General features: G+C 33.1%; 3 protein-coding genes across 3 annotated transcripts; 1 reads left to right on the forward strand and 2 right to left on the reverse strand.

Annotated features, from left to right (window-relative positions):
- Positions 1-476: 476 nt before the first annotated feature.
- On the reverse strand, positions 477-19,434 carry LOC116777260 (nardilysin-like). Its single transcript, XM_032670695.2, has 24 exons — positions 19,195-19,434; positions 18,765-18,966; positions 13,204-13,344; positions 12,898-13,066; positions 12,478-12,686; positions 10,576-10,746; positions 7,753-7,874; positions 7,447-7,567; positions 7,128-7,205; positions 6,900-7,040; positions 6,681-6,810; positions 6,078-6,336; positions 5,867-6,001; positions 5,551-5,599; positions 5,058-5,159; positions 4,696-4,826; positions 4,211-4,340; positions 3,641-3,745; positions 2,827-2,970; positions 2,366-2,502; positions 1,755-1,899; positions 1,066-1,128; positions 888-989; positions 477-782 (listed from the first exon to the last, which is right to left on the reverse strand). The coding sequence occupies exons 1-24, from the start codon at positions 19,422-19,424 to the stop codon at positions 594-596; spliced, it is 3,405 nt and encodes a 1,134-aa protein (XP_032526586.2). The 5' UTR covers positions 19,425-19,434; the 3' UTR covers positions 477-593.
- Positions 19,435-19,704: 270 nt separating this feature from the next.
- LOC116777696 (centromere protein J) lies at positions 19,705-24,224 on the forward strand. The gene is made up of 3 exons (XM_032671377.2): positions 19,705-23,010; positions 23,100-23,304; positions 23,925-24,224. The coding sequence occupies exons 1-3, from the start codon at positions 19,838-19,840 to the stop codon at positions 24,057-24,059; spliced, it is 3,513 nt and encodes a 1,170-aa protein (XP_032527268.2). The 5' UTR covers positions 19,705-19,837; the 3' UTR covers positions 24,060-24,224.
- On the reverse strand, positions 24,214-26,509 carry LOC116777697 (large ribosomal subunit protein mL44). The gene is made up of 6 exons (XM_032671378.2): positions 26,338-26,509; positions 25,986-26,264; positions 25,589-25,749; positions 25,335-25,461; positions 24,954-25,127; positions 24,214-24,419 (listed from the first exon to the last, which is right to left on the reverse strand). Exons 1-6 carry the CDS (start codon positions 26,405-26,407, stop codon positions 24,268-24,270), a joined length of 963 nt encoding a protein of 320 aa, XP_032527269.1. The 5' UTR covers positions 26,408-26,509; the 3' UTR covers positions 24,214-24,267.

Genomic DNA, 26,509 nt, shown 5'->3' on the forward strand with positions numbered 1-26,509 from the left:
GAACGCTAAAACAAATTTTGAATACATTAATCGTACTTAATATTTTTCTGTTTTTCAAAATAAAAAATGTATGAAATAACTCAAAAATTGTTTGCACGTTTCCGAACGGAGGTCAGATGAAAATAAATTTCAAATTGTCAGAAATACTTTGTCATGTATATCTCTATCGTTTAAAGAAGCGAAGATACTGCTTTTCCAATCCTCGTGTCTCCACCTACTTACTCAACACCGATTAACACTTTGTGTTTTTTTTTTTCATCATCAAAAATAATTAAAAATACGGTCACAACAAAACTATCCATAACTGTCGGGAACAAAAAAAAATATCTTTTTGATCTATTTCAATAACAGAAGTAACAAACGTTGTAACGTTAAAAAACATGTTTAGTGTTTAAAATAGATATAAATATATATATAAAAAATAACAACCTGTAGCACTGAACACATTAATTATAAAACTATAAAAAAAAAATATATAAATTGTCTACGTCTCAAAAAGTTTTTATTTAACTAAAAAAAATAAATATAAAACCGTCTTACATAATTTATTATAATAAATTCAATTAATTATCTTTGTTGTATATTTATTATATTTAACATTGCGCTAATTCAACTTTCGGTACATTTATGAGAGGCAGGTCTGTCTTGAATATTTCTATGTTTTTGATGAAGTCAGCTTCGTTCTCTGTGGGGTCGCCGCTGTTCTCGCTGGCATTGGAATAAATTAGTGATAGTTTTTTAGGTCCGTCCACGCTTTCATCTTGCGGCTTGTTACCCACGACCTGGAATTGGATTTATTTTAAAACACATACTAAATATGATGTACTTTGAATAATTAATAATAAATTTTGCTAGCAATTCTAAATATAATTGTTTTTTTTATATACCTGTACTGATAGTTTCCTGAACTGCGACCTGTTTCCTGAGGGGAAGTGGTTATCTATCCAGTTTTTGATATCAGACAGTTTGATTCTCTCTATGGCGTCAGCCTGAGGAAAAAAAAGTTTTTATATAATTTGTTTTACAATACATATTTCGTATAATATAATATATTTTTTTGATCACCTCGACAAATAGACGTTGGTACTGGTATTCTTGGGTCAGGATTTCGCGCCAGTTTCTCTCAACCTGTGAGTATTTTTTAATATATTATTATCATATTTTTTTTACAAGCTCTCTAGAAATTTCAACAGGTCCGTCGATGTAAGTGACCATTTTATTCTGTATCAATTAGTTGAAATATTCAAGTCATATAAACATATACATGCCACAGTGAAATTGTAAATATGGTTAAATTGTTATATTTACCGCTAGATTGAAAAGCGTCCAAATATTGTGAACAGCAACATAATGTTTACAATTTAACGCTATATTTTTGGATAGATTATATTTGACATTATGGCATATGTTCAGTAATGTAAACACAGTCTGTTAACATTACTGAACGAACACGTGCAACCTTTTTGTATCGCCGATTCTATTAAAATAGCTCACAAGCTCCGCAATTAGAAATACTCGTATAAACGTGTTGGGAAACTAAGCCACCTGTGACAATTTAATTTGGATACATTATAATATACTGTCAAATATTATTAGCGAGATCATAATTTAGGGATATTTAAAAATAAAAGAGTTATATTTACTTTATATTACAGTAGAATATCTTAAATCATTTTCATTATCTAGTCCAATTCATATCTACCAAACGGTCTCTATCTTTAGCCTACGATATTTACATTGCCCCTCCCCCCTACCTCTTCCTTGAGCTCGTAGTCAGCGGTATGTTTGAGCTGCACCAGCGCGTGCCTGGCCGCCGCCAGCGCCCTCTCCCCACCCCTCTTCACATCACGAGCGAACTTCTTGAGGAACGCCTCCACTCGACGATCAACATGGGATACGCTGGTGATCATTGATTTGATGTTTGAATAAAGCACTTTATGTATTATGTTATAAGGGTAAAAGTTGCGTTGATAGGGAGATATGTTTTGGGAAGTGACAACTTGTAATCATACTAAGATATATAATATTTAACTATAGTTCTGCGCAGTAGAATTGATTGGCAAGAAGTTAGGAATCATCGTCAGGCTATAGGAGCTTACTGCTGAGCAAAGGCCTCTTCTCACATGGAGAAGGTTAGAGTATTAATCACCACGCTTGCTCCAGACGGGTTGGCGATTTCAATCTTATGATTTGAAATTATAAGTCCAGGTTTCCTCACGATGTTTTCCTTCACCGTCCGTCAGTGGTGTCTAAGTACTCTTAGAAAGTGCATATCAGTAGGAAAAGATCACATTGGTACTTGCAGATCTATAACCGGCGCCCTCATGCATGAGAGGCGTTAAGACTAGCTCACCAATATGTATACCTGAACTTGTCGACTTGAGTGTTAACAGTAATCGAGAAGCCCAACACGCCGAAGGTGTAACGCATCATGCTGAACACGCTGTATCCAAGCTGCTCCTTAGTACGAAGAGCATCGAAAACTGGTTCTTCCATCAGCATCTGTACATAGGAATTAATTACATTTCCTCGGTGACACGGCATTAGGCTTTTATGACCTGACTGTGTTAATTAAAAAAGAGTGCTTATATATCTAATAACATTTAGAATGAGGAAAAACATGCAATAAGTTATTGTATCAGGTTGTATAAACTAATTGTGTGTATTATATGATATATTAAAATTCATATATATTTTTAAGAAAATTCTGCTATTGAAATCAGATTTATTGTTTTAATGAATAACATAGATATCAACATATAGTGGTTTAACATAGAAATCAGATCATTGGAGTCGGTTAACAAAATCCACTCATAAAAGTCTAACCATTAGTACTTCAAGCGCGGCGGCCTCCTGCGGCGTGCTCCTCTCCCCCTGGTAGTAGTTGGTGACGATACTGTTCGTTGATGACGGGTTGAGGCTAGCCACGCGGATTTTACGCTCTCCAAGTGGTAACTGGTGAACTTTGATCTGCAAAAAGATCTCCTTTAATTTTGAAAGAAATATAGGTTAACCACCATAATCTGGACCGCGGCATACTGATGAGGAGGACCATCTTATACTAGACATCGTTCTTGGACATCTATTGCTCCGACTATGTTTTTGTGAGACCAGTACATTTTCGGAGAGGACTTCCGTACTATAGATTCATTCTGCTCTATTTAACAGTTCTGACGTGATCAAGAAACAAACCTTAATGTTATAATATTAGCTCTGTGAGGCTTCACAACGTGAACAACAAAACACAACAACAAAAACTCATGCAAATTTATTACATTGGTCATTCAAAATAAACGGCGAGTGAAGATCACAAATGATTTGTCGTCCTCTCTAAAACTTTACAAGACCGTTAGAGACACTACATATTATTACATATGTTCATTTGCTTTGGTCTTTACTAAATATATTTTTAAACTTTTTTTTTTGTAATGGCAACATTGGGGTAAAGTGAAGTATTTTTATGTCTAAATTTAGTGACAAAGAACTCTACATATAATAAAAATTTAAAAATATTTTACTAAGTAGTAATAATATTTATTTGTTATAAAATTATTACTGCTTAGTACTTGGTACTTACGTGATTTTTCCATAAATTTTTGTTGAGAACATATTGTTAGAATCATGTTATCTCAATACTTACGTCAGGGATCTCGTGTGGTTCTAGTCCATCCCATTTTATTGTTTTCAAAACATTCTCTGATATAGTCACAGCCTCGTGCCAAGCCAGGTTACCTTGCACAAGAATCTGATAGACGAAAGAAAAAAAATGGTTAAATGAAAATTTACAGCAGTATATTCAAAGGGTAATAGTAATATCTTTATTGATAAATAACACAACTTATATATAAATATAATATATAGGCAGAATAAAATGACAACTATAAATAATTTTTACGTGTCTTTGGAATCGCAAAAATCTTCGCAAAAGTCATGTTTAACTGTCTAATATTAGTCAAAGGTTTCTTAAATGTTAATGCACAAAACACTTCCATGGACATTTTATAAGACTATCGTTTTTTAATAATAATAAAACAGTGTAATGTATGGTCACTGGCCCTAATGCACTAATGGCTACCCCTGTATTTTCTCGTGTCGTATTATTTTGAGATATAAAACTATACAACCCCTACATCTGTATGGCAGTGACAAGCTTCTATACTATACTATCCCATCCTAGTCCTAGTCCTAGTAATATTAAATCAAACCTTACCTGTAGGTACATCTTATTGAGCAACTTCTGTGTGAAGTCCTGTAGTTCCGGCAAAGTGACGTTCTGTATGAAGGTCGCCTTGTCACGTGGCGACATATAGGGCTCCAGTAAAAGGCTCATACGGACATCCCTGAAAGATATGCAAGCGTTACTAAAATTGTTATATACATATATATGTAAATCTAAACACTTTTCCATGCCTAATTTATTGCATTGACTGTATACTTGCCGTTATTAAAATTACATACTTTATTCAAAACATGGTTCATTATAGTGGATAATATACCAAAATATTAAAGATCGTGTACAGTTACAAAGAATTAATAATATTATTGAGTATTTGATAATGATTTCATGCAACAACCAAGAAAATTGTGCCCCCACTAGAATTGGCGGGAAATTAAATGACGCCTATTTAATTATTTTTCGTCACCAATCAGCCGAAATTATTTTAGTTACTAATGGCAACATTGTGTAATACTTACTTGGCCAGTTTGTGCGGTTTGATCAGGACGTTATGGTAGGTCCTAGCACGAACGTCGCGCACAGCCTCGAACAGAGCGTGCGGCATGCGGGCAGAGTCGCGCATCGCGCGTGATATCAGAGACACAACCAGCTGTTTGAAATATTAGCATATTATATTGAATGATATATATCATATATTTAATTCAATTAAGAATCGCTGTTCTTTATTATGAGATTAATATCAATGTTGTAGTATGGATAGAGTTGTGTACAAATTGTAGGACTATGTACAGAAATAAAAGGTATCTGGCAAAAACCGTCACAGCTTTTTGGGCATTAATTTGGCTAATGTCACGTACGGAATACGCCAATAACAACTTACGTGAAGATTCTGACTGTACCCAGAGATTTTCAGGGTCAGACCTCTGTCGGTGACGTACAACAAATGCGTCAGATCCGCCATATTAGCGGGATAGACGTCTTCCTAAAAAACGTAACATACAATTATAATCTATACAAATAAATAAAATTGGAACATTGAAATAACCGTTTTCTACTACATGCATATGAATATGTATATGGTACGTACACCCAAATTACGTTTTTTATAATTTTTGTCTGCCTGCCAGTTTGTTCCGGCTAATCTCTGAAAAGTTAGGTCTGATTTTTACGGAACTTTTATTAGCAGGTAGCTGATGTAATAATTGATCCCGAATCCTCATCTCGAAATTAAAAAGCGCGAGTGGAAGGCAGTTGCATACGCAGCTTAAGTTTATTCATTGTTTCTTCTTGTCTTTCTCACGCAGACGGAGTCGCGGGCAACAGCTAGTTATTATATATTAATTACAATTTTAATATTATAGATATAAACTAACCTTAAGTCCCTGTTGTAGCACGTCGCTCCAGAGATCAAGTAGGCAAGCCCTTAAAGAAAATGTTTAGGTGCAAATAATAATGAACCTTATATGGATTGATATAAATGACAAAATACAAACTGTAAAGAAACCTAGATTTATTTTTCTCAATTCCAAAAACTATGAGAACAAATAGATTTAGTTTATTTAGTAGGAACGATTAATACAAATAACCATGAGAGGGAAAGAGCATTAGTTTTAAATGGGCCAAATTTATTAGACAATTAAAAGGTAAAAAGTCTTTGCAATCTTTAAAAATGTAGATATAAATACTCACTCTCTCGGAGACTTGAGACTTAATGGTGTTATGAAGTAGAAGTACAACAGCGCTGTTGGGAAACGGAATTTAAAATCGGGCTTATACCACAGCTCCATGTGCCGGTTCTTGCGAAGGAGGTTTGGCTGGTCGAGCCTGTGAAAACGATATCGATTTTAGTTAAAACGCATATGTTTTACTCAAATATATTGTGAAGAATGTATTTCGTCACCTGAATCTATTGACGGTGGCCATAAGTTCGCCGTGTTTAAGGACCTTGCTTGTAAATTCGTTCGCAGCTACCTTCCTGTGTATATCTTTTGCTGAATTATTGATGAGATCTATCCCCAAACGTTCAGCTTCCTCTAAATATGGTTTAGCTGGTTGAATGAGATCAAAGTTGGTCGTGATGTACACGTTCTTCTCCGGCAGGTGGAACTGGCTGTAGGGCGTGACTGATAACCATTTCTTCAACCACGCCGGGTTTATAGCTGGTAAAGAGTTGTGATCCCATTAATTATACAAATGCGAAAGTCTGTGAGGAATTGCTAAATGGATTTTGAAAAAACTTCACAATAATATAGTTTGGATAGTAGAATATGTCATTCATTCCCGGGTTTCTGTTTGATTGGGAATCTCATGACTCAAGTCTCACGACAGACTATAAATGTCGCTTCCACTTTCTTACCACATCTATCGCTTTAATACGATGTATACATTTCTCTTTAGGACTGATAAAAATCCTCGCCTAACTAAATCACTGACAAAACAGGTTAAGACATGTATTATACCTCATATACTATACTATACATATGTCATCTATTTTATAACCTACCCTCCCTCTTGTACTCCGTGCCAAACCATTTCTCTTTACTATCATATTTGATCGGCTTTGGATGTTTGTTGCTGAGTATCATTATATTGACAGTGTCTGCTCTCATGAGATCGAGTAAGCTTTTAATACCCTGAAAGTTAAAATTTATTGTATGTAATATCTTGCAAAGGGAATTAAGCAAAAATTAAAGCGTGACTTGTTACTGATGTAGAATGTTACCTTAGGGTCATATTTGTAGTACAGGCGATCCCCTGTTATGTAATGTTGTGGCGGAAAGAAGTGCATATTCTCCGACAATGTCTCCACATAGTCCGACGGCTGAGATTCCTCGTCGAAACGGAAACTGGTCTCTTCTATTGTCTAAAAAGATTTTATATCCACGTACATTCTGATATCTATTATAATTTCCCATACTAATTATTTATTTTAACGTTAACAAAATCCTACCCTTATTTCGTCATAGATCCTCTCAGATGGTCCGAGCTTTTTAAGCATATTGATATATGAAAATATCGCTTCCAGCACCTGAAAATCAATCAATCATCAATCAATCAAAAAAGTACAATAGTCCTATTTCTAGAAATAATTGTTTTGCGAGACGACTTGTATTTTCTCTAAAATTCTATTAAATCAAGTGTTCCTCCTGTCAGATATAGCTCGAACTATTTAGTGGTTAACAAAAATGACGTTCAGAAGTTTATACACCGGAATATATACACATACGGGTAGAAAAGAAAATTACATATTTGTATGTGTTTCCACTTACTTTGTCAATATTTGCTAATCCGTCTTCTGTCAGCACCACTTGCGTTGAGAACAAACTGTACATGGATGTATAGTCTATACCGCTCTCAGAGTTGCCAGTATATATAGCCAACGCCCACACCCTGAAAGCAGCAGATTATATTAACATCGAAAAATTATATTATCTATAAAAACTAATATGCTCATAAATATTTGCATAGATTCTAAACAAAAAAATCCATAATGTATCGTTTATACAGGCATAATATTTTTGATAGAAAATTTAAATGTGTGAAAGTTAATAGAGAAAACAACATTAATTGCTTACTTTTTTCTTAAATAAGAGAGCAAACTGCCCTTGCCCTCGTGTCCCAGTAGGTATGATATGTACTGGTGAGGCTTTGACTCGTATTCGGACAGTAGAGACCGCATACACCAAGTCAAATGGACCTGCAAAGCAAATCACACCATATTCTAAGGTAATAAAAATAAATTCAGTATAAACGTATACTAACTCTTACAGATGTATCTGTTAAGGTAAGATGTATTAATGTATTTTTTCTGTAATTAAGGGTTAAGGAGACAAAATTACAGAATCATGGATTTATCTGTGCTTTAATGATAAAATAAACAATGGCACTGATATATTTTATTGACATATTATGAAACTGTGGTGCCCCCTGCTAGACAACTGATGAGGCTCTGGCGACCGATCATTAGCGGTATATCTATCACTCCCAACCGGTGACTCGTCATGGGCTGGAAGAGGTTTTAGCAGCCTTGGGTGTTAAATACGCCCACGAGACCACTGCATTATCATCCCATGAGAGTCATTATGGTAAACGGAAATAACGAAGCAATTTTGCCATGCGATCCGGCTGACACCCGGCGCCACCAATCCGGGTATGGTGGTGTAAAATATACCACCGGCCATGTGCATGTGAATCGTGATAAGAACAAGTCAGCTCGACAGCCTCATCGCATTGGAATATGGAATGTACGTGGCTTAAACCAACCTGGAAAACTGCATACGGTGGAAAATGAGATGGAGCGAAAAGACATCTGGATATTGGGACTCAGCGAGACCAACTGGACAGATTCGGGTTATTCTACTACTGATCAAGGAAATAAAATCTATTTCTCAGGTCCTAAAGATGAACATTCCAAAGGGGTGGCCTTTATAGTACCGATTACTGTGGATAAGTTTAAGTTTAATTAAGTAACAACCTTACAGCAAAGACCAAGTTCTGTATAGATGGAAACGACATTGCGAACACCTTTATGACACCAGAGAGCCCATCAAAAATGCCTCGCAAAGAACAGAGGTTACACAACTGGAACCAAATATACTACTGTCAGAAGTGCAATATGCAATAAACAACTTTAAATGTGGCAAATCCTCAAGTAAAGACGGAATCCCCGCAGAATTACTCAAGAAATTGGGCATAAAGCGCACTCTTCATATATTGAATATTTGTAATTCTATCTGGAGGACTAGGAAATGGCTAAGGGGTGGACTGAGTCAACAGTTATATTATTGCATACAAAAGGGTCTACTAGGGATTGTGGCAATTAGCGATCACTCGCACTCCTACCCCATATTAGTAAAATACTGCTGCATATAATCAACCGCCGACTAAAGCATTTTCTCGACATGCAAATTCCAGAAGAAAAAACGGGATTGTGAAGGGCAAAGGCACACAGGAACAAATTTTGAATGTCCGCCAGGTTATCGAGAAAAGCCGAGAGTTCAATAGTCCCGTCATTTTATGCTTTATTGACTACGCTAAAGCATTTGATTGTGTACAATGGGAAAACCTATGGGAGGTCCGTTAGGTTTTCCCATTGTACACTATAGACCTTATCTATGACCTCTAGGTCAACAACCAATCTTATGTCAAGCTGGACACCGACTGTTCAAATGTGTTCCAAACTAAGAAGGGCGTAAGGCAGGGCTGTATTTTATCTCCCCTGCTTTTTAATAAATATGGAGAACACGTCATAAGGAAATCCCTTGAGAACTGTAATAAAGGTTTTTCAGTTGGTGGAAAACGCCTGACCAACTTACGCTACGCAGATGACACAGTTCTTCTATCTACAAACATTGAAGAAATGATCACCATATTAAACAGGTTAGAGGTGGAAAGTGGAAAAATAGGTCTATAGGAAAAAAGATAAATCTTTAGAAAACAAAACTCATGATGGTTGACCGCGCTTTTAAACTATCAAATACTCAAACTATCGAGGGCATTGAAAAGGTTGACAGTTTTGTTTATCTGGGCTCAAAAATCTGTAACGATGGCAGCTGTGTTCCAGAGATCCAACGACGCATCGGAATGGGAAAAGATTCAATGACGCGTCTCCAAAAAATCTGGAGAAACCGCGGAATAGGCTTCAATACAAAATCTCGCTTATTGAGGGCATTAGTTTTTCCCATCTATCTCTACGGGGCAGAAACGTGGACGGTACGAGCTAGGGAGAGACAGAGAATTGATGCATTTGAGATGTGGTGCTGGAGGCGTATGCTTAAAATACCATGGACCGCAAAACGCACAAACGCCTCTTTTCTCTCTCAACTCTCAATCAAAACTCGGCTATCCACTATCGGCGTTGTCAACGCGTATTGACATACTTTGGCCATGTTATGCGAAGGGGACGCGAAAAGCTGGAGAAGTTGGTCACAGTGGGTAAAAAAGCTGGAGGTCGTCCACCTACTCCATGAACTGACCAAGTTAAAGAAGCCACCTCCTCAAAAACTTTTTATCAGGCTGTAAGGGCAACAGCGGACGGGAACAAATGGCGTCAGATTGTTCGTTGCGGGGTCCCACATGACCACGATCCTCAGTAATGAGGGACCGACAAGAGAGAGAGATTATCCTTGGCAAAGGTCCACAGGTTAAAGTTCAACTTTTTTAATCCAATAATGAAAATAAAATCATAGTATGGGGTAATTTAGTTTAATAGTTTTCCCTACTGCATTTTGATGCGGGTTGAAACTTTATTATACATATATAAGACATATTTTACGTATTTTCTTGAAGTTTAAATTTGAATACAGATGGCCACTATGACGTGAAGTAGGAACTAAACGTTTATGGATACAGGCTTACATATCCGTAACTGCTATATATATATGCTCAGGGGAACATACCTCAGTAGTATCGCTGACCGGCTTCACATAGTAAATGCTGGTGAACTCCGGTGTAATGGTCCGTGGACTGAACTTGAAATCGGAGAAGTCTTCTGGTGGCAGCCTGTTTGTTGGTATCTGACCGAATGTGTTCACCACGTACTGTTCCAGTGATGCGAGGTCCATGCGAGCCTAAAGACCAGGTTTTATTTAACCGACATCGAAAAAGTAGCTCATGTTTACTTCTCTAATGTAGTGTTTTTTTTAAATAATTATAAACAAGTATCTATATATTGACTGTTTTTTATTTAGGTAAGAAATAAAATACTTTAGAATTTTTCATTTACCATATGGAATTTTATTTATGAATAATATTATTTATATGTTTGTTACGTACGCGCTACATATTATAAAATAAATGAACATCGCCGGGGCAACGTCGTTGTATGGATAAGATATCATATAATAAGTGACGCCGCTGACTCCGCGGAACGAACACCAAGCCGTGTGAACCAGAAGATTCCTGATGCCACACGAGCAATGGAATGACATTGCTATCCTAACATCGGGACAATCATGTAGTCTTAGGTATAGGTTATAAGTTTTAATATGTAATTTTTAATTATAATACACATATAAGTATGTTTCGTAGTTTTCCTGGAACCTCCGGTTGCCACCTTATATAATTGGCGCAGTCGGTAGGATTTCCGACGTTAGTTAGATTTAGGATTTTCTAAAATCGAAGACCGTCTAACTGACGAAGCTTTCAAGCCTTATCGGAAGTTCAGAACATTATGGAGTAAGGATGGCTGCTGGAGCTCGTCACACATCGACCTAGGAAGACTACGACTAAAATTAAGTAAGTACACCAGAATTGTTCTTGTGTTACTTCTTTCCTTATTAATAAGATCCTCTATTCCTTTAAAATTGCATCGAGCAAATTTAAGGTACATAATAGTTATAAGTAAATGAAAAATGCTATATTTTCAAAAATTAAAAGATAAATTTACTTTTCCTTTTGATTTTATCCTTTTTTTTTAAATAAAACTTTTTTATTCTCATAAAATGAATAGATTATTAAGCATGGTTATGTTTAATTAAAACTTTTCATTCTATATCTACTCGTGTCATATTGCCTTTTCCTCTAAATTATCCTATTAATTAATTCTCCTCAGTAACCACAATAGCATTCGGTGTAATAGCCGGCAGAAAGCCCGAAGTTTTAATAATAAAGTCTTCTATGGTCAATCTGATAAATTAAAACCTTGAAAAAAAGGAACTAAGAATCTGGATCCATGGAACACTGCGGCAACATTTTACTCTGTGGAAAATGGTTGCCGATCTGCGGGTGGAGGTGTTACGTACGCGCTACATATTATAAAATAAATGAACATCGCCGGGGTAACATCGTTGTATAAATAAAATATCATATAACAAGTGACGCCGCTGACTCCGCAGAACCAACACCAAGCCGTGTGAACCAGAAGATTCCTGATACCACACAAGCTATGGAATGGCATTGCTATCCTAACATCGGGGCAATCATGTAGTCTTAGGTATAGGTTATAAGTTTTAATATGTAATTTTTAATTATAATACACATATAAGTATGTTTCGAGGTTTTCCTGGAACCTCCGGTTGTCACCTTATATAATTTGTTGTAAAATTCAAGGTTGATAAGCAATGGTAATGTTTTATCGTCAACATATTTGTAGCATCAATTTGATATTGATTATCTTATAAGGCTGTTTTTGTTGTTTGGTCAGAAACCCATATGTTTGCAAGAATACCTCGATGAAGGCGAAAGTGATTACTTATACTTTGAGACATACACACACACACCTATGCATGCGCGTAAACATGTTCAAACACACACACACACACACAAATTCATTACGTACACACTAACACAAACACACGTACCTGAACCGCTACAGTCATCCTATGAGCGCTGTAATGCCTCTTCCTGAACTCATGAGCTGCAGTGTGAAGTCTGTTATCATCGTCTATATCCTCCTTGAGACTCTTCAGGTTTCCCCAGGTGAATGTGCGAGCTGGGTGGTTCTCCGGGAACAGACTTGACAACAACTGGTCCTTACGATTCGAGTCGGACGGAGAGGCGATCGCGAATTCTGGAACAATACATCTTGATTTGGTAACAGTAACCATAGTATTTATGGAGGAATGGTTTAGTAATAAGAAAAAGGCAATTTCTTATTACTCGTATTTAAATTAGAAGAAAACATCATTGATATTAAGCATTGTCATGTTTAGGATACAGAAAATAATTATTGATAGAAAATTGCGACATAGTGGAATATTAAAGTCCCAAAATAATATTACCCGATTCGATGGCCTCGCGTTCCCTTTGCATGGCCTCCTTCATCATGAGCGGGCTGACGAAGAACTGGCTGAACATGTCCATAGCGTGCGGAAGATGTTTCTCTTGAATCTCAAAGTAGAATGTCGTCAATTCGCAGTCCGTGGACGCGTTGTCCGAACCCCCTTTTTTCTATTAAATTTATGAGATTTTTGAAACAAAGAATTACAGGTTAATAAAAAAAAATACTCTTAGCTGGCGTTTATTACGTTGTGACAATATTATTATAGAGAAGAAAATAAGGTTATTCGGTATCATTTTAAAATTACCTTAATGAAAGCGTCAAATTCATTCTCCTTTGGATACCTCTCGCTTCCCATAAACACCATGTGCTCAACGAAGTGGGCCAACCCTTGAATGTCGTGAGGGTCACTGTAGCTTCCAACACCGACGCATAAAGCGCAAGCTGCCTGTTGGTACCATATTTAATATTATTGTATCATAGTATTATACAACTATTGCTCGTCCGAGTTCCACTGTCGTGATTAATGGATGATTTTATGAAATTTTTTATCTTTAATGGGACTATGTATTATATCTTTTCTTCGTCAACTTGAACACTATCATCTGAATATGGCTGAGATATAACAAAAAATCATTATATCCAACTAATTTTGAATAAAGATGTATTTAAGTATACGTTATTATTTTTGTTATAAATAAAAAGAAAAAATTTGGAACCATAGTCCTTGTAACTTTTTAACAAGAGTTTTTTTTAATTTATTCTCGTTACTAGCTGGAATAGAAAATGCTTAAAAATACAGTTCTGTTGAATAGAACTAGAGAGTCATCATCAAAATAGTGAATCGCATTTGAAAGCTAACATTAGTCTAATTTATTTTACATTTGTATTTCAACCACGTAATAACCCTCGTCGTACAACCCACGGAATAAACCTCGTCGCACAACCCACGTAATAAAGCTCGTAGCACAACCCACGTAATAAACCTCGAAGCACAACCCACGTAATAATCCTTTCATGCAGCTATATTCATCTAAATGTAAAACGCCTACAGAGAACGTGCTCTTTTATAAAGGTCACGAGGTTTTCCACTGTAAAATTTAATAAAACTGTTTATATAACATAACGTATTATATTTATGTATATCTCAGTATAAAATGGTGTTTCAAGTGTTAAAAATAGCACAGTATAAACGTGACGTACTATTTTAAGCGCAAATTTAAATCAATATTCTGTTGTCGTCCCACGGCTATGTAAAAGCAAAGCACTTATTTTTAGATATTTTAATCTCATATATCTATTTTTGTACAACCCATTATTAGTTTTTATTTTTAAAAATTTCTCATAATATCAATTTATTCGTAACTTTTCTCTAGATCATAAAATTTTATTCGTTGATTAATCTCACTAATACAATAATCTCACTAATACCTATAATTAGGATATTATGTTAAAATTTATGAATTGATGCGTTTGAACTACAAAACTACTTTTTTATGAACGTATATAGTGACATCAATATGAAGATTAGAAGAAATAGCGGGTACTAAAATATATAACACTTTGCAATCAGTTTCGGGCGAATGAAAAACGGATCACAAAAGTATAACGAACGGATTCTACAAATAATGCATATATATTATAATCTACATAATCTAAATGTTTAAAAAAACCGTTATATTTAAATCTATATGTGTTAAAAGTAAAAGCATGGTGTTAGCACCTCATACCGTGTCTAGAGAAAGTTGTTTTATAAATATCTTGCATCGCTTTCTAGATATCTGATCAAACTTGTTCTTCAAAAGTCTAAGTATATTGCGACTGTGCCGATAACCCTGTCGAAGGTATGACTTTTAACGAGATACGATAATTGAATGCAGCAATAGAAAATTACTTATAATAACATATGCTTTAAGGTCGACACTAGTTAAATAAAAACGAGATCTATGAGGAAATACTATTTACTGTCACTGAGAGAAAATTCAATCGATTTTTATGAAGATAAAAACTTCAATAACTTCAATAGCTACTAACTTTTGTATATTATATGTAAATAAATGAAATAAATTTTTATACATTTCTAATTACATTATTGGGTTGATTTATTAATTTCAATTCCATCTAATTGTATATTGTAAGATAATTTTCAATTATCTTTAGTAATACGTGACATTGTACGAGAGTGACCTGATATTCTGATATTTTAGTATGCCACAGATAATTTATAAAAAAAATAATATTAAAACCAACGTAAATTATTACGTATATATATCGTAAGGATTTTGAGTACATATATAATATTAGTACACTTTGTTATTTGTCGTTTCTAAAAATAAACTTTACGTTTCGCTTCATGAGACTAAATGTTAGAACTAAGTTAGTGAGATTAATGAAGTGCATTGTTTTGAAAAAGGATAAAAGGAAATTAAGTTTATGTTTTTACTACATATTTTTAAACAAAGATTTTTAATTTCAATGCATGTGACAACTTCAATTTGCAATTTTTACCCTTGATACATTGTGTAATAAAAATTAATATTAAATTAATTAAGAGAATTTTTTTTTTTTAATAAGCTAGATGTATTTACGTGATCCGTTTCAAAACAATAAATCTTTACGGAATTTGTATTAATGCACGTAATCTCTATTTCTTAGATACGTGCTTTATTTCGCAACTTTGTTATTCCATGATATTTTCAGATAGTAATCTGATTCTAAATCATTTTATACAAGGTCCGTTTTCGTCATAAATTTTTTCCCCGCTTAAATTTATTATATAAAAATGTATTTAAGATTATTTTGTAATTATTTTTTTTTTGCAACGATTTCGAAGCTAGGTTTAAAAAAAATTGGGTAATGTCACAAACCTACTGGTCAAAATTTAAACCACTATGTAAGAAATGCGTGTACAAGAAAAAATACATTTAAAAATCAAGTGGTTAAAAATTAAAGTAAAAAAAAAATTAAATGTTTATTTGTGTTTTATTATTGCCAAAATTATGATAAAAATAATATATTTTCCTTTACTAAGGTATAAAAGTTAATGTGTTACCAGAACAGATTTATCGATCGAAAGCGATGCCTTCAATAACAGACCGAGAGTTTAAACTATTAAGTAATGTACTTGAAACGTTATTTCTGGAAACCAAACTATAAAATATGAAATATAAGATTACTGAATTAACAGCGAAATAAAATCGTATTAAAACCTTTTAAATTATATTAGAGTTTGGGAACTAATCTTTCGGACATAAAAATATTATTACATAGCTATAAAACCTTATTATTGATTTATCATCCACTGTTAGGAAAACTTAAAAAAAAAAAAAATTAAAAAAGAATTCATTTCGCTGATGATATTCTTATAATGTTTTTAACTAAATTAGTATTATATAATATACGAATACTATATAAGGGGCCGTTCAAGTATTACGTAAGCAGATTTATTGAATTTTTTTACCCCCCCATCCCCCTTGTCAGCAAAAGTAAGCAAAGCTCTTACCCCCTCCCCCCATGCTTACGTAAACATTTTCAATTACTGTATTTTTTTTAAATATTATAATAATTATAATTAAGGGTGTAGATTAGATTTTATTGATACGGTATTCAATATAGAGTAAGGTCCAAAAATATTATAATCTTACAAACATAACAAACTTATTTAATTTTTGGTACACGCACGAAATTAAAATTAACAACCAGTCCATGATGCTAAGTTTTCGATGACATTGGATTGATGGATTGCTGCTCAGTATTGTGAGTCTGCTCCCTTTCATTTAATTTTGGAATGTCTACGTCGTTATCATCGAGCCATTCAACATCATGGTGCTCTAAATTTTGAATAATGCACATCAATTCATTAGCACGACGAGCAGCGACTCTTACAAGTCTTACTTTCCTATCAGTGTGCGTGTTTACTTTTTTATGGATCTCCTCGAGGTGACGATTTAGTGACTTGACGGACGCATGATATAGAACTTGAACGAAGTCAATAGTCTACTCGCTATAGTATCCAAACGAAACAATACATTGACAGAGGAAATTACGACAAGTGAATAGCTCGTGGTAATTCCCCTTCTCGGTTCTAAAGCGAGTGTCTAAACGTCTGTATTTTTTGCGGGAATCCCCGAAAATGCGTTTTGTATTCAAGCTAAGACAATGTGAGGGTTCCCATTCGGTAAAAAAGGAAAAAAATACCGATGACGTAATCATCATCTAGACTCCCCTACCCCCCATGTCATCCAAAATAAGCAAAGCAAAGAACCCCCCGCCCCCCCATAGTGCTTACGTAATACTTGAACGGCCCCTAAGACAATGAAAGTATGTATAATTATTAAAATATAAGCTACAAATACGTGACTATATTAAGCTATGAATCGACATAGTAATATATGTATATAATGATGTTTAATAAATTTCGATATTGCTACTTTTTTTTATACTAACAAAATTATATTTTGATTAAATTATACATATATATATTTCGATTACGTGTTACGACAATTTTTCAGTGTTACAAATAACTTTACGATTTAATTGTTCGCTATCTATAACAGCGTAGTCCAGTTAAATGTCATTGTTAATTTATTAATTTTTTTTCAGCTGGCCATTACGTAACGTATTTCCGACATTTTGTTCAACTACTGCGCATCACAGGAGTTACAGCTGTTTGGGAGTTATTGACGTAGAGAGCGCATCCGCGCGTTATTGATTTAAAGATGGATGCATATGTTAAAATATGACAAAGATAATATTTTATTTGGTGTTGTTAGTTAGTTGTATATGATATATTACCGGTTCGTTTTATAGCTTTTATCGTTTATTACGTATTTATTATATTTTACGTAATTAAAGCTTGAAACAGAAAATAATAGGTCACGAAAAAAAATTCTAAATTCAACTTAAAATCTGAAGATGTTGAAGATGTAGAATGATGAAATGATGAAGATGTTGAATCGAAGCTCGGTCGATTTATCCTAATTTAGTAGATAGGTTAACGAGAAAGAAACAGTAATTACATAATTGATTAGTTTTGACATAATACTCGCTGATTTCTATTTCAATAGCTATTGAAAACTCATTGATTATTGAGCAGTAATAAAAAAAGTACAAGTCCATTATGCAAGTAATGGGTGTTACATGAAAACTTATGCGTTGCCGCCACTGTCATGAACTATTTCCCTTTCAGAGTAACGGACTTGTGTAACGCTATTGTTGCATCGTTAATAAACAAAACTTCGGCGTTATGTAAATGAAATTATATTTAAAATATTTTGTCTCTATTAAAACATTCATTACCGAACTGTTAGTAAATAAGATACGCTTGAATAAATTTCGAATTTTAATTTTTTTGATTTAAAAATTATTTTTTTGATTTAAAAATTATTTTTTTTAAAAATTGTTAATATTTTTAGTTTCTACATAAGAAAGGTACTTTTAATTTTAAATGTTGTTGAATATGATTATTTGAAATGATGTTTAATGACTTAATTTTTGTATAAGACAATTTAAGAAGTTGGGAAAATATTACACGATTCCAGTGTGAATGAAGCCGTAGATAAAAACAAGACAATTCAAGGAGTTGTTAAATTTTCCATTATAAAAATTTCAATTGTATAAGAATTCAAAGCATTCCAGCATACTTATATTTGCCATGAAACGTAATAATAATGTCGGAAACTGACTTCACAGTCGGTGAACACAAAATAATGTTATAGCGTTACTAACAACAGTCAATTCAATACAATTAAAATTTTAATTCAAAGTTTTGTTTTGACAGATAATGTGTTGTATATATCATTGCATCTCTTGAGATGGATATTAATTATTATCAAGTAAATAATTAAAGATATTATGTAGACAACTTACTAGTTTCTCTTCGTCCGAGTCCCCTCTCTTCTTAGTTCCGTGTTGGTCACTGCCACCAGACTTGCCACTGTCACTTTCGAGTCCTGAGCTTTCATCAGTACCGCTGGATTCTTCTTCACTAGAACTCAGTTCCTCTGGTACAAACTGTCGGCTGGGATCTGATATGAGTAGTGCTGTCAATCCATTTTCTAGCTTTATTGTCCTAGAAAAGAAATTGAAAGTTAATACAAAAAAGATGAAGTTATCAATAAAGTGAAAAGTATATAACATGCATTGTTATATAGATTATGTTTTTAGTGACTATTAAAAACAATATAAAAAGTAAAAATTTCAAATTAATTTATTTAGAGTCAATAAGGTGAAGTTGAAAATACTTTAAAAGAAAAATATAAGGAAATAAGTAAATATTTTATTTAAAAATATTACTTACTTATATAGTTTTTTATCAGATGTAGACTTGATGGGTTCAGGAAGAACTTCAACTTTCACCTTCTTGCTATTCGTACTGGTAGATTGTTTCTGACGGGCACTAGCCATTTTCACTTCAGGTTTAAATTTAGGTGTTCTGTGGAAGATATTTCTTTTAGACATTTTGGTTATATGTTTTCCTCGTAGACGACCAGAAGTTATTTGAACCAAAATGGACAAAAATTTTGACATTTATACAGTATCAAGAAATGTTGTCACACTAAATAATTAGGCCACCAATTTATTGATTAATTGTTTAATTTTGAGACACAGACAATTTTCTTTACTCTATAACATAAATTAAAAGTATTGTATAAACTATTTTATATAATAAAAAGGAAAATTGTATCTTTAAAAATTACTGAGATTTATTGCTATTACATAAAATCTGTGTTTAGTAACAAAAAAAAAAATTGCAATGTTGTTCTACTCAATTTTCTAGTAGATAAACTTTTGACTTGTGACTATCACTTTGACAAGCGTTGGTCAGTTTTAACTTTTAAAGTTGTCAGATGTATAGATATCGTTTGAATTTGAATGTACCGTGCAAACAAAGACACTGGAGATTGTATTTGTAATTATTATAACATTTAAATAGTCTAGATATGGACCAATCTTACTCAGATAGTGATGTAACACTGTCTCCATCCCAAATACTAGAAAGATTACAAGTACTTAGACAATTACAACTATTACAACGCGGGAAACTACAGAAACAGCGGTTGGAATATCACGATTCTCCTGAAATAACGTCAAGTATAACTGAAATAGTTAGCCACTTTAGTAATAGTACGAGTTACAATACATTTCGAAGTTTACTTCAGTCTACAGAAGCCTCCAATGAAGTATATGCTGAATCCGAACTTGCTGGCGGCAACCTAAGTAATTTGTCCAAGAAAGATAATATTCACATAAATATGGACGGCGTTGCTGCGTTAAATTTATCAAATGCATCTGAACCACCTGATACTCCAATATCTGCTAGAAGTTCTGCAAGAAAACATAGTGAAAACGAAAAATCTTGCACTTCAGATATAAACACATTTAATAAAAAACAAATATCTCTGGATGAAATGCCTATACTTTCTCCTAAAAAAGATTTTGAAACATTGGTTATAGAAAAATTAAATAATGAAATTGGCGAAACAAAAGTTATTCCTAAACCAAAAACATCAGTGTTGCAAAAGAAAGCATTCCTTAAAAGAGGAGAAGGTATGGCTCGTTTTGGACTACAGAAAAAAAATCTAGTTATTCAGAATACAAAATCTTTACCGTGGAGAAAAAATACAAATCTAAGCAATAATGTTAAAAAAGGTAAACCCATAGAAAATAAGACAAAACCAGTTGTAGATAATAAAAATAATAATGTTCAAGTGGAGATCCTAGTAGATAAACCTAAGAATATCTCACCCTTAAGCAAAACTAATTTACCAACATTAAAGAAAACCAATAGTGGAAAAAGTAATGTAGAATTACAAAAATCAGATATCAAAGAAGCAAAACAGTTAGTTAGATCAGAAAATCCAGCAACATGTGTGACTAATAGTAAGTCATCACCAAAATTAAATTACAATACCTCTGATAATGGTTTTGCTAAAGGCAAACAATCTTCCGTTTATAATAAAGAAAAGACATGGGCAACTGTATTGACAAAAGAACAAGATGATTTATTGAGGCAACTTAAACAGAGTAGTTATTATAAAAATTTTGTTTCACCCGTAAAGAGCATTGCGTCGGACATAAGCCGTGATGATAATTCCAAGTTACAACAAGAAAGGGAAACTGCCGAACAAAATATGTTTGAGTTGCTGGAAAATAAAGTATCCAATGAAAGTTTTAACATAAACAATTCATTTTTAAGTAGGTTTTTGAGGCAGAACAGCTTAGAATGTTCCGGTGAGAGCACACCAATTATTATGCAGAAATGTTTGTCTAAAAATCCAAATTTAATGCATCTTTTACCAGAAATTAAGGTTGATAAAAGTGAAATGACATGTACTGATGTCGAGAGTTGTTACAGTGAATGTTCGGACTGCAATGATAATTGTTCATCTGTGTCGGAATGTTGCTCTTGTAAAACTTCCAGTAATATAAGTTATCAAACAAATAAAAACAAAGAAGGTTGTATTAGAAAAAATGAAGATTTAATTATAGATAAAGAAAAAGAAAGTCATAAAGACGTCAACAAGACAGCTGACAATGAAGTTTTAAACAATAATATGGTTGAGATGAATGCAAAGTTAGTTGCTACAAGTGAATTATTGAAAGATAGACTTCGTGAGCTGGAAGATGAAATAGAAACATTCAGGAAAGAGAATGCTAACCTTAACAAGATGAGAGAAGATATAGAACTTGAGCGTCAAAAGTTTTATGAGGAGAAAAGTCTGATTGAACAGAAGTTTAATGAGGAGAAAATTTTATCTGAATATTATTTAGCAGAAGAGAAAGAAAAATTAAGTAAACAAAAACAAATGTATGAAAGATATGTAAAAGATATGAGGGGTAGATTAAATAAAAAAGAAAAAGACGAGGTTATTAATTTGAAGAAAGAAATTGTTGACTTGAAGGAAGAAATAAGATCGAAAGACGCAAAATCAACATCTACAATTGCTAGGCTTAGAAATCAATTAAAGATTATGGAAAAAGAGAAAAAAAATTTTGAAGACGAGATTGAAAAATTAAAAAAAGAGAATCGACGAATTCAGCACAGTAATGATATTTCTAGGAGGCTAACAAATATCAAGTATTTGGAAGAAATAAATAAAAAACTAAATAACATGACCTCGAGAGATGCACATTCTGATATTGTTTATGATCCTGACATGAAATATAAAGCGTATGAAATTGAACGACAAAGCAGAACCAGAAAAAACCTTCCCGCAAATAAAGGTACCATTAGACCACGAGCAAAAAGTGTTCCGAACCTCAAAGTAACTTCAAGGTATGCTAAATATTTTAGCCAGAAAGATTCATTGAGTGAAAAAGAGAAAAATAGAACATTTCATAATGAACATGTCCAAATATATTCAAACTCTTCAAATAACGATATATCAAATAGTGACGAGGAAAACAATTACGACGATTATGAAAATAAAACTTCCGATAGTGAAATCAGTAACAATTTAGAGAAAATATACAATACAAGATTTAAATCAGTATCACCATTATCTAAAAGCCATGAAAACTTTGACCAGCCTGATAATAATGATTTTTTCCTTAGAAAAGGAACTTCAGCTCGGAGTTTATCTAAACATTCGATTTCCCCTAATCGAACGAACTATGATTCGTCAAAGTCTGCTCCAAATGTTAACCTCAGAAATACATTGAGTAGTAGAAATTCAAATAGTAGCAAATCACCAAGTAGTATTTACCAGGAAAATTACGAGCAACAAGAATGTCGAAGATCCAAGTCACCAGTGTCAATATTAAGTAATAAGTCTTCATCTAGCCAAAAATGTGGCACAGTTATAAACAAAGAAACATATCTAAATTTGAATATGATACCTAGTCCAGAACCGACAGTTAGTAAAAGCAGTTTAACGAAAACTAATTTAAATCCAACGGAAGTCAGAAAGCCAGATGGTACTAAAGAAATAAGATTCCCTAATGGAAACATTAAAATAATATCAGCAGATGGAAAATATAGTAAATTTGTGTATTACAATGGAGATGTGAAAGAAAATTTCTATAATGAGGGTAGGATAAAGTATTATTATGCTGAAACTAAGACATTCCATACTACGCATCCTGATGGTTTAGAAGTTTTAGAGTTCCCTGAGTAAGTTGGAATATTATTATATTGGCAAATATAGCACTAATAAATCTAAATTGTATAAAATTTAACATAATAAAACTTTAAAATTCCAGCGGTCAAGTTGAGAAGCGTTACAGAGACGGTTCTACAGAGATCAGACTTCCAAATGGCAGTATACGTTACTTCGATCCCAAGAACGAGCATGTGCGAGAGGAGTGGCGTTTCCCAGACGGCGCCGCTCTAACGGTCTCCGCTAATGGGGAAAAGAGAATTGTTTTTGCTAATGGACAGATAGAAGTCCATGCAAAAGAACACAAGGTATGAACAGTTAATATATTTATTAATTTATTTACATACAAAAAACTTGTATATAATCTTTATTTGTTAAATAGTATATTATTTTAAAAGAAATGTAATGCTCAAGGGATAACTTATCTCTTAATAGAGATCCCTGCCAAAGACTTTGACAAAGGAAACCAGATCAGAAAATGTGGGGTAGGTACAAATATACCAGAGATAAACAAGAGAAGGGAAGAAATTGGCATATACTGAAAAAAGCATACAAACAAATATTTAAAATAGAAAATTGACACTTCACATACATTCATATTAATTCACTGGGAAATGGTATAAATACATTACATATCAGAAGATAATGGTGAGAGAAGTTTCTTATGTCGAGATTTAAAACAAAGTGGGCTCTTTCTAAAAAGAAAAGGGACCGAGTTCCAAAGATGAGCACCTGTACTATTTTTTCAAACCAATAGTCACACCAAAAAACTAGACAGCTTTTATTAAATTTGAATTCTTACTTGGGGATTTTATTATATATTTTTAATTTATTTTATTTTATATTCATATGATAAACACGACTTCCTAACCTAATATTTTTTGACATTGTATTCTTTGTTATTAAAAATTTTAATATTTTGTTTTAGAGACGAGAATTTCCTGATGGCACAGTTAAATTGGTTTATAATGATGGTACATCTGAGACAAGATATTCTTCAGGCCGAGTCAGGATTAAAGATAAACATGGAAATCTCCTTATGGACTCTGCTACCAGACAATGAGGAATACAATTCACTTGTAAAAAACTGTGATTGCATGTGCCTTATATCATAAGACTTGTACACTTTTGATCTAATAAGTTATTGCCATGTATAGAAAATAATATTGTAATATAAATGTATTTTGTAGAATGTATGTGTTCAAAATAAAGAGCAGTTGTTAATTTATTACATATTTATTTCTTATTCTAAACTACAATTCAGACAAAAATTAACTTGCAGATAATTTACTTTGAGACCTCGATTTAGGTATGCCATTAAGCTTAAAGTTTATGGGATGCATTGTTTCTTCTGTGCCGAATATCTTTTTGAGGGCTTCTCTGGCCGCCATTTCCTTAGCAATAGCAACTGTTTCACCAAAGCCTAGAAAAAAATTTTAAAAACACATTGTTAAAATTATTTTTCATTTCAGGATTTTATTTGTGTTAAATAACATGGAGTTTTAGCTGATGTTTTTGTTCAATTTAATGCAGGTTTTTGAATTTACAGGACATTCCTTGCATTGGTTTTCAACTACTTTGGGTTAGTATTAGTTCGAAGTGTAAGACTGTCAGCTCTATTCCAAAATGATGTAAGGCTGTAGTATTCAATGAAACGATATAAAATTCGCCATGTATGTATTATGACAGACACAAATACAAATAAACTAATCTACCTACATTACACTCGACATCATATTATTATTTTAACAATACCGAGCGAGTATAACTAATGCATAACAAAGGCATTTTTGATAACTTGATTGAGTGCCTGGCAGATGGCAGTGAAATTTTAAAAATTTTAATACAATATATAATATTTTTTTATATTAACAAAATATAATGGAGAGATTGATTCCTGTTCTACACCTTATTATAAGTATATTTAAAGATAATAGATTGATTTTAGAGAACATACCAGCTGACATCATTTTCTTGTCCAAATAAAGACCCACTCTGTAGCATGCAAGTAGTGTGTTCTTAGCAACCTCTCCAATTAGTCTAGGTTCTAAAACCCCACCAGTTTTTGATATCATCTCGGTGAGCATGGACCAGGGATCTTCAATTTCCCAGAATTCATTTACATCTTGACCTAGAATAAAATAGATCATCTAATTTTTACTTCATAAAGAGCGTAATACAAATGTTCCAAAAACAACATTTTAGTTGACTGTAGAAATGAGATCCAACCTATTTACTTTGACCTTTGATTTCTATACAATTAACACATCATTATTCATATAAAAAATATTTTGATTATCTCAGAAGTCTCTGATTATCAAAAAACATTATTTCTGACCTTGGAGTTGTGTGATTACAAAATCTCTGACAAAATGTGCTGCTCTTTCCTCTCCAGACGACTGTAGCAGAGCTCCAACAATAGCCTCAAATGTTTTTGCCAATATACTATTATCAACTGGATATTCCTGAAATTACATAAAACTTCATTAATAACCAAGGAACAAAATACAAAAGGGGAATAAAAAAATTATATATTAATACAAATCTTGTACTACTTATTTAAGATTAATTTTATTATTATACTCAACTTACAGCTGCTAAGATTATATCCTTTGTTCCCAAGTGCAATGATACATTTGAAATTACTTTTTCACTAATCAGGTGATTTCTTATACACATAATTCCCTCTTCTGGTAGTTTGTGCAACACTGTCTCCAAATACAATTGAATATATTCTTGCATAAACTTCCGCCCTGAAATACAAGCATATTCAAATATATATGTCTTAAATTTTGCAAAAGATTTTAAAATATATGAGAGCCTTGAAATAATATTTGTTTATTTTTATTTATAAAACTAATATCAATGCTCTTAAAAGATGTCACCCCTATTATAAGTATATACTATATGGAAACAAGAAAATATTTTATAACAGATAAAAAAATCACCAGGGTCGACTACATAGAAAAGTTTAACGATGGAACTATACCTTCCTCAGCCAACTCCCTATTGTCTTTCATTTTGAGGTCAATTTCCAATTCCTTTTGTTTCATTTCTTCTTTAATTACATATGAACGGTCGGTAAACGCTTGAAGCAAAAGATCCGAATCGAATTCTTCGTTCAGTCGCTTACCAAACGCATACAACTCCGCTTCTAAATTCCATTCCAAAAATGTGTTTCTTGGGTTAGTTACCTTGCCACCTTGTTTGTCTTCCCGACGCTTTAACTCCATCAGTGTGGGAGCTACCCAACGTTTAATGTTTCTACCTTTAACATAATTAAATATTGAGACGAATTCATTTAATTAAAATCAATGGTGAGGAGGTTAATTTCAACATACTTTGTACAGAAATAGGAACATTTTTAGCAAATTTTGGTATCACTGTAATAAAACGTCTAACAAATGCCATTTTATATTTCCTTGTGTTTTTATTTTTTGTTTTTACAGTAAAATTTAAAAACAATACATTACTCCTTGAATAATATTCGTAATCAGCAGCAATACAAAATGT

Source organism: Danaus plexippus, chromosome Z (genome assembly GCF_018135715.1).
Source record: "Danaus plexippus chromosome Z, MEX_DaPlex, whole genome shotgun sequence".
NCBI classification, from domain to species: Eukaryota; Metazoa; Arthropoda; class Insecta; order Lepidoptera; family Nymphalidae; genus Danaus; species Danaus plexippus.

What these genes read in the sequence shown, in the direction of transcription:
- LOC116777697 (XM_032671378.2), bottom strand. Translation starts at nt 26,407, where the DNA reads ATGGCATTTGTTAGACGTTTTATTACAGTGATACCAAAATTTGCTAAA. An exon ending in TGTTCCTATTTCTGTACAAA is followed by an intron (nt 26,265 to 26,337) that starts GTATGTTGAAAT and finishes ATTATGTTAAAG; the next exon opens with GTAGAAACATTAAACGTTGG. An exon ending in TGTAATCACACAACTCCAAG is followed by an intron (nt 25,128 to 25,334) that starts GTCAGAAATAAT and finishes ATTTTATTCTAG; the next exon opens with GTCAAGATGTAAATGAATTC.
- LOC116777696 (XM_032671377.2), top strand. Translation starts at nt 19,838, where the DNA reads ATGGACCAATCTTACTCAGATAGTGATGTAACACTGTCTCCATCCCAA. An exon ending in GAAGTTTTAGAGTTCCCTGA is followed by an intron (nt 23,011 to 23,099) that starts GTAAGTTGGAAT and finishes TTAAAATTCCAG; the next exon opens with CGGTCAAGTTGAGAAGCGTT. An exon ending in TCCATGCAAAAGAACACAAG is followed by an intron (nt 23,305 to 23,924) that starts GTATGAACAGTT and finishes ATTTTGTTTTAG; the next exon opens with AGACGAGAATTTCCTGATGG.
- LOC116777260 (XM_032670695.2), bottom strand. Translation starts at nt 19,424, where the DNA reads ATGTCAAAATTTTTGTCCATTTTGGTTCAAATAACTTCTGGTCGTCTA. An exon ending in CGGTCAGCGATACTACTGAG is followed by an intron (nt 7,875 to 10,575) that starts GTATGTTCCCCT and finishes TTTGCTTTGCAG; the next exon opens with GTCCATTTGACTTGGTGTAT. An exon ending in TCAATAAGATGTACCTACAG is followed by an intron (nt 3,746 to 4,210) that starts GTAAGGTTTGAT and finishes TTCGTCTATCAG; the next exon opens with ATTCTTGTGCAAGGTAACCT.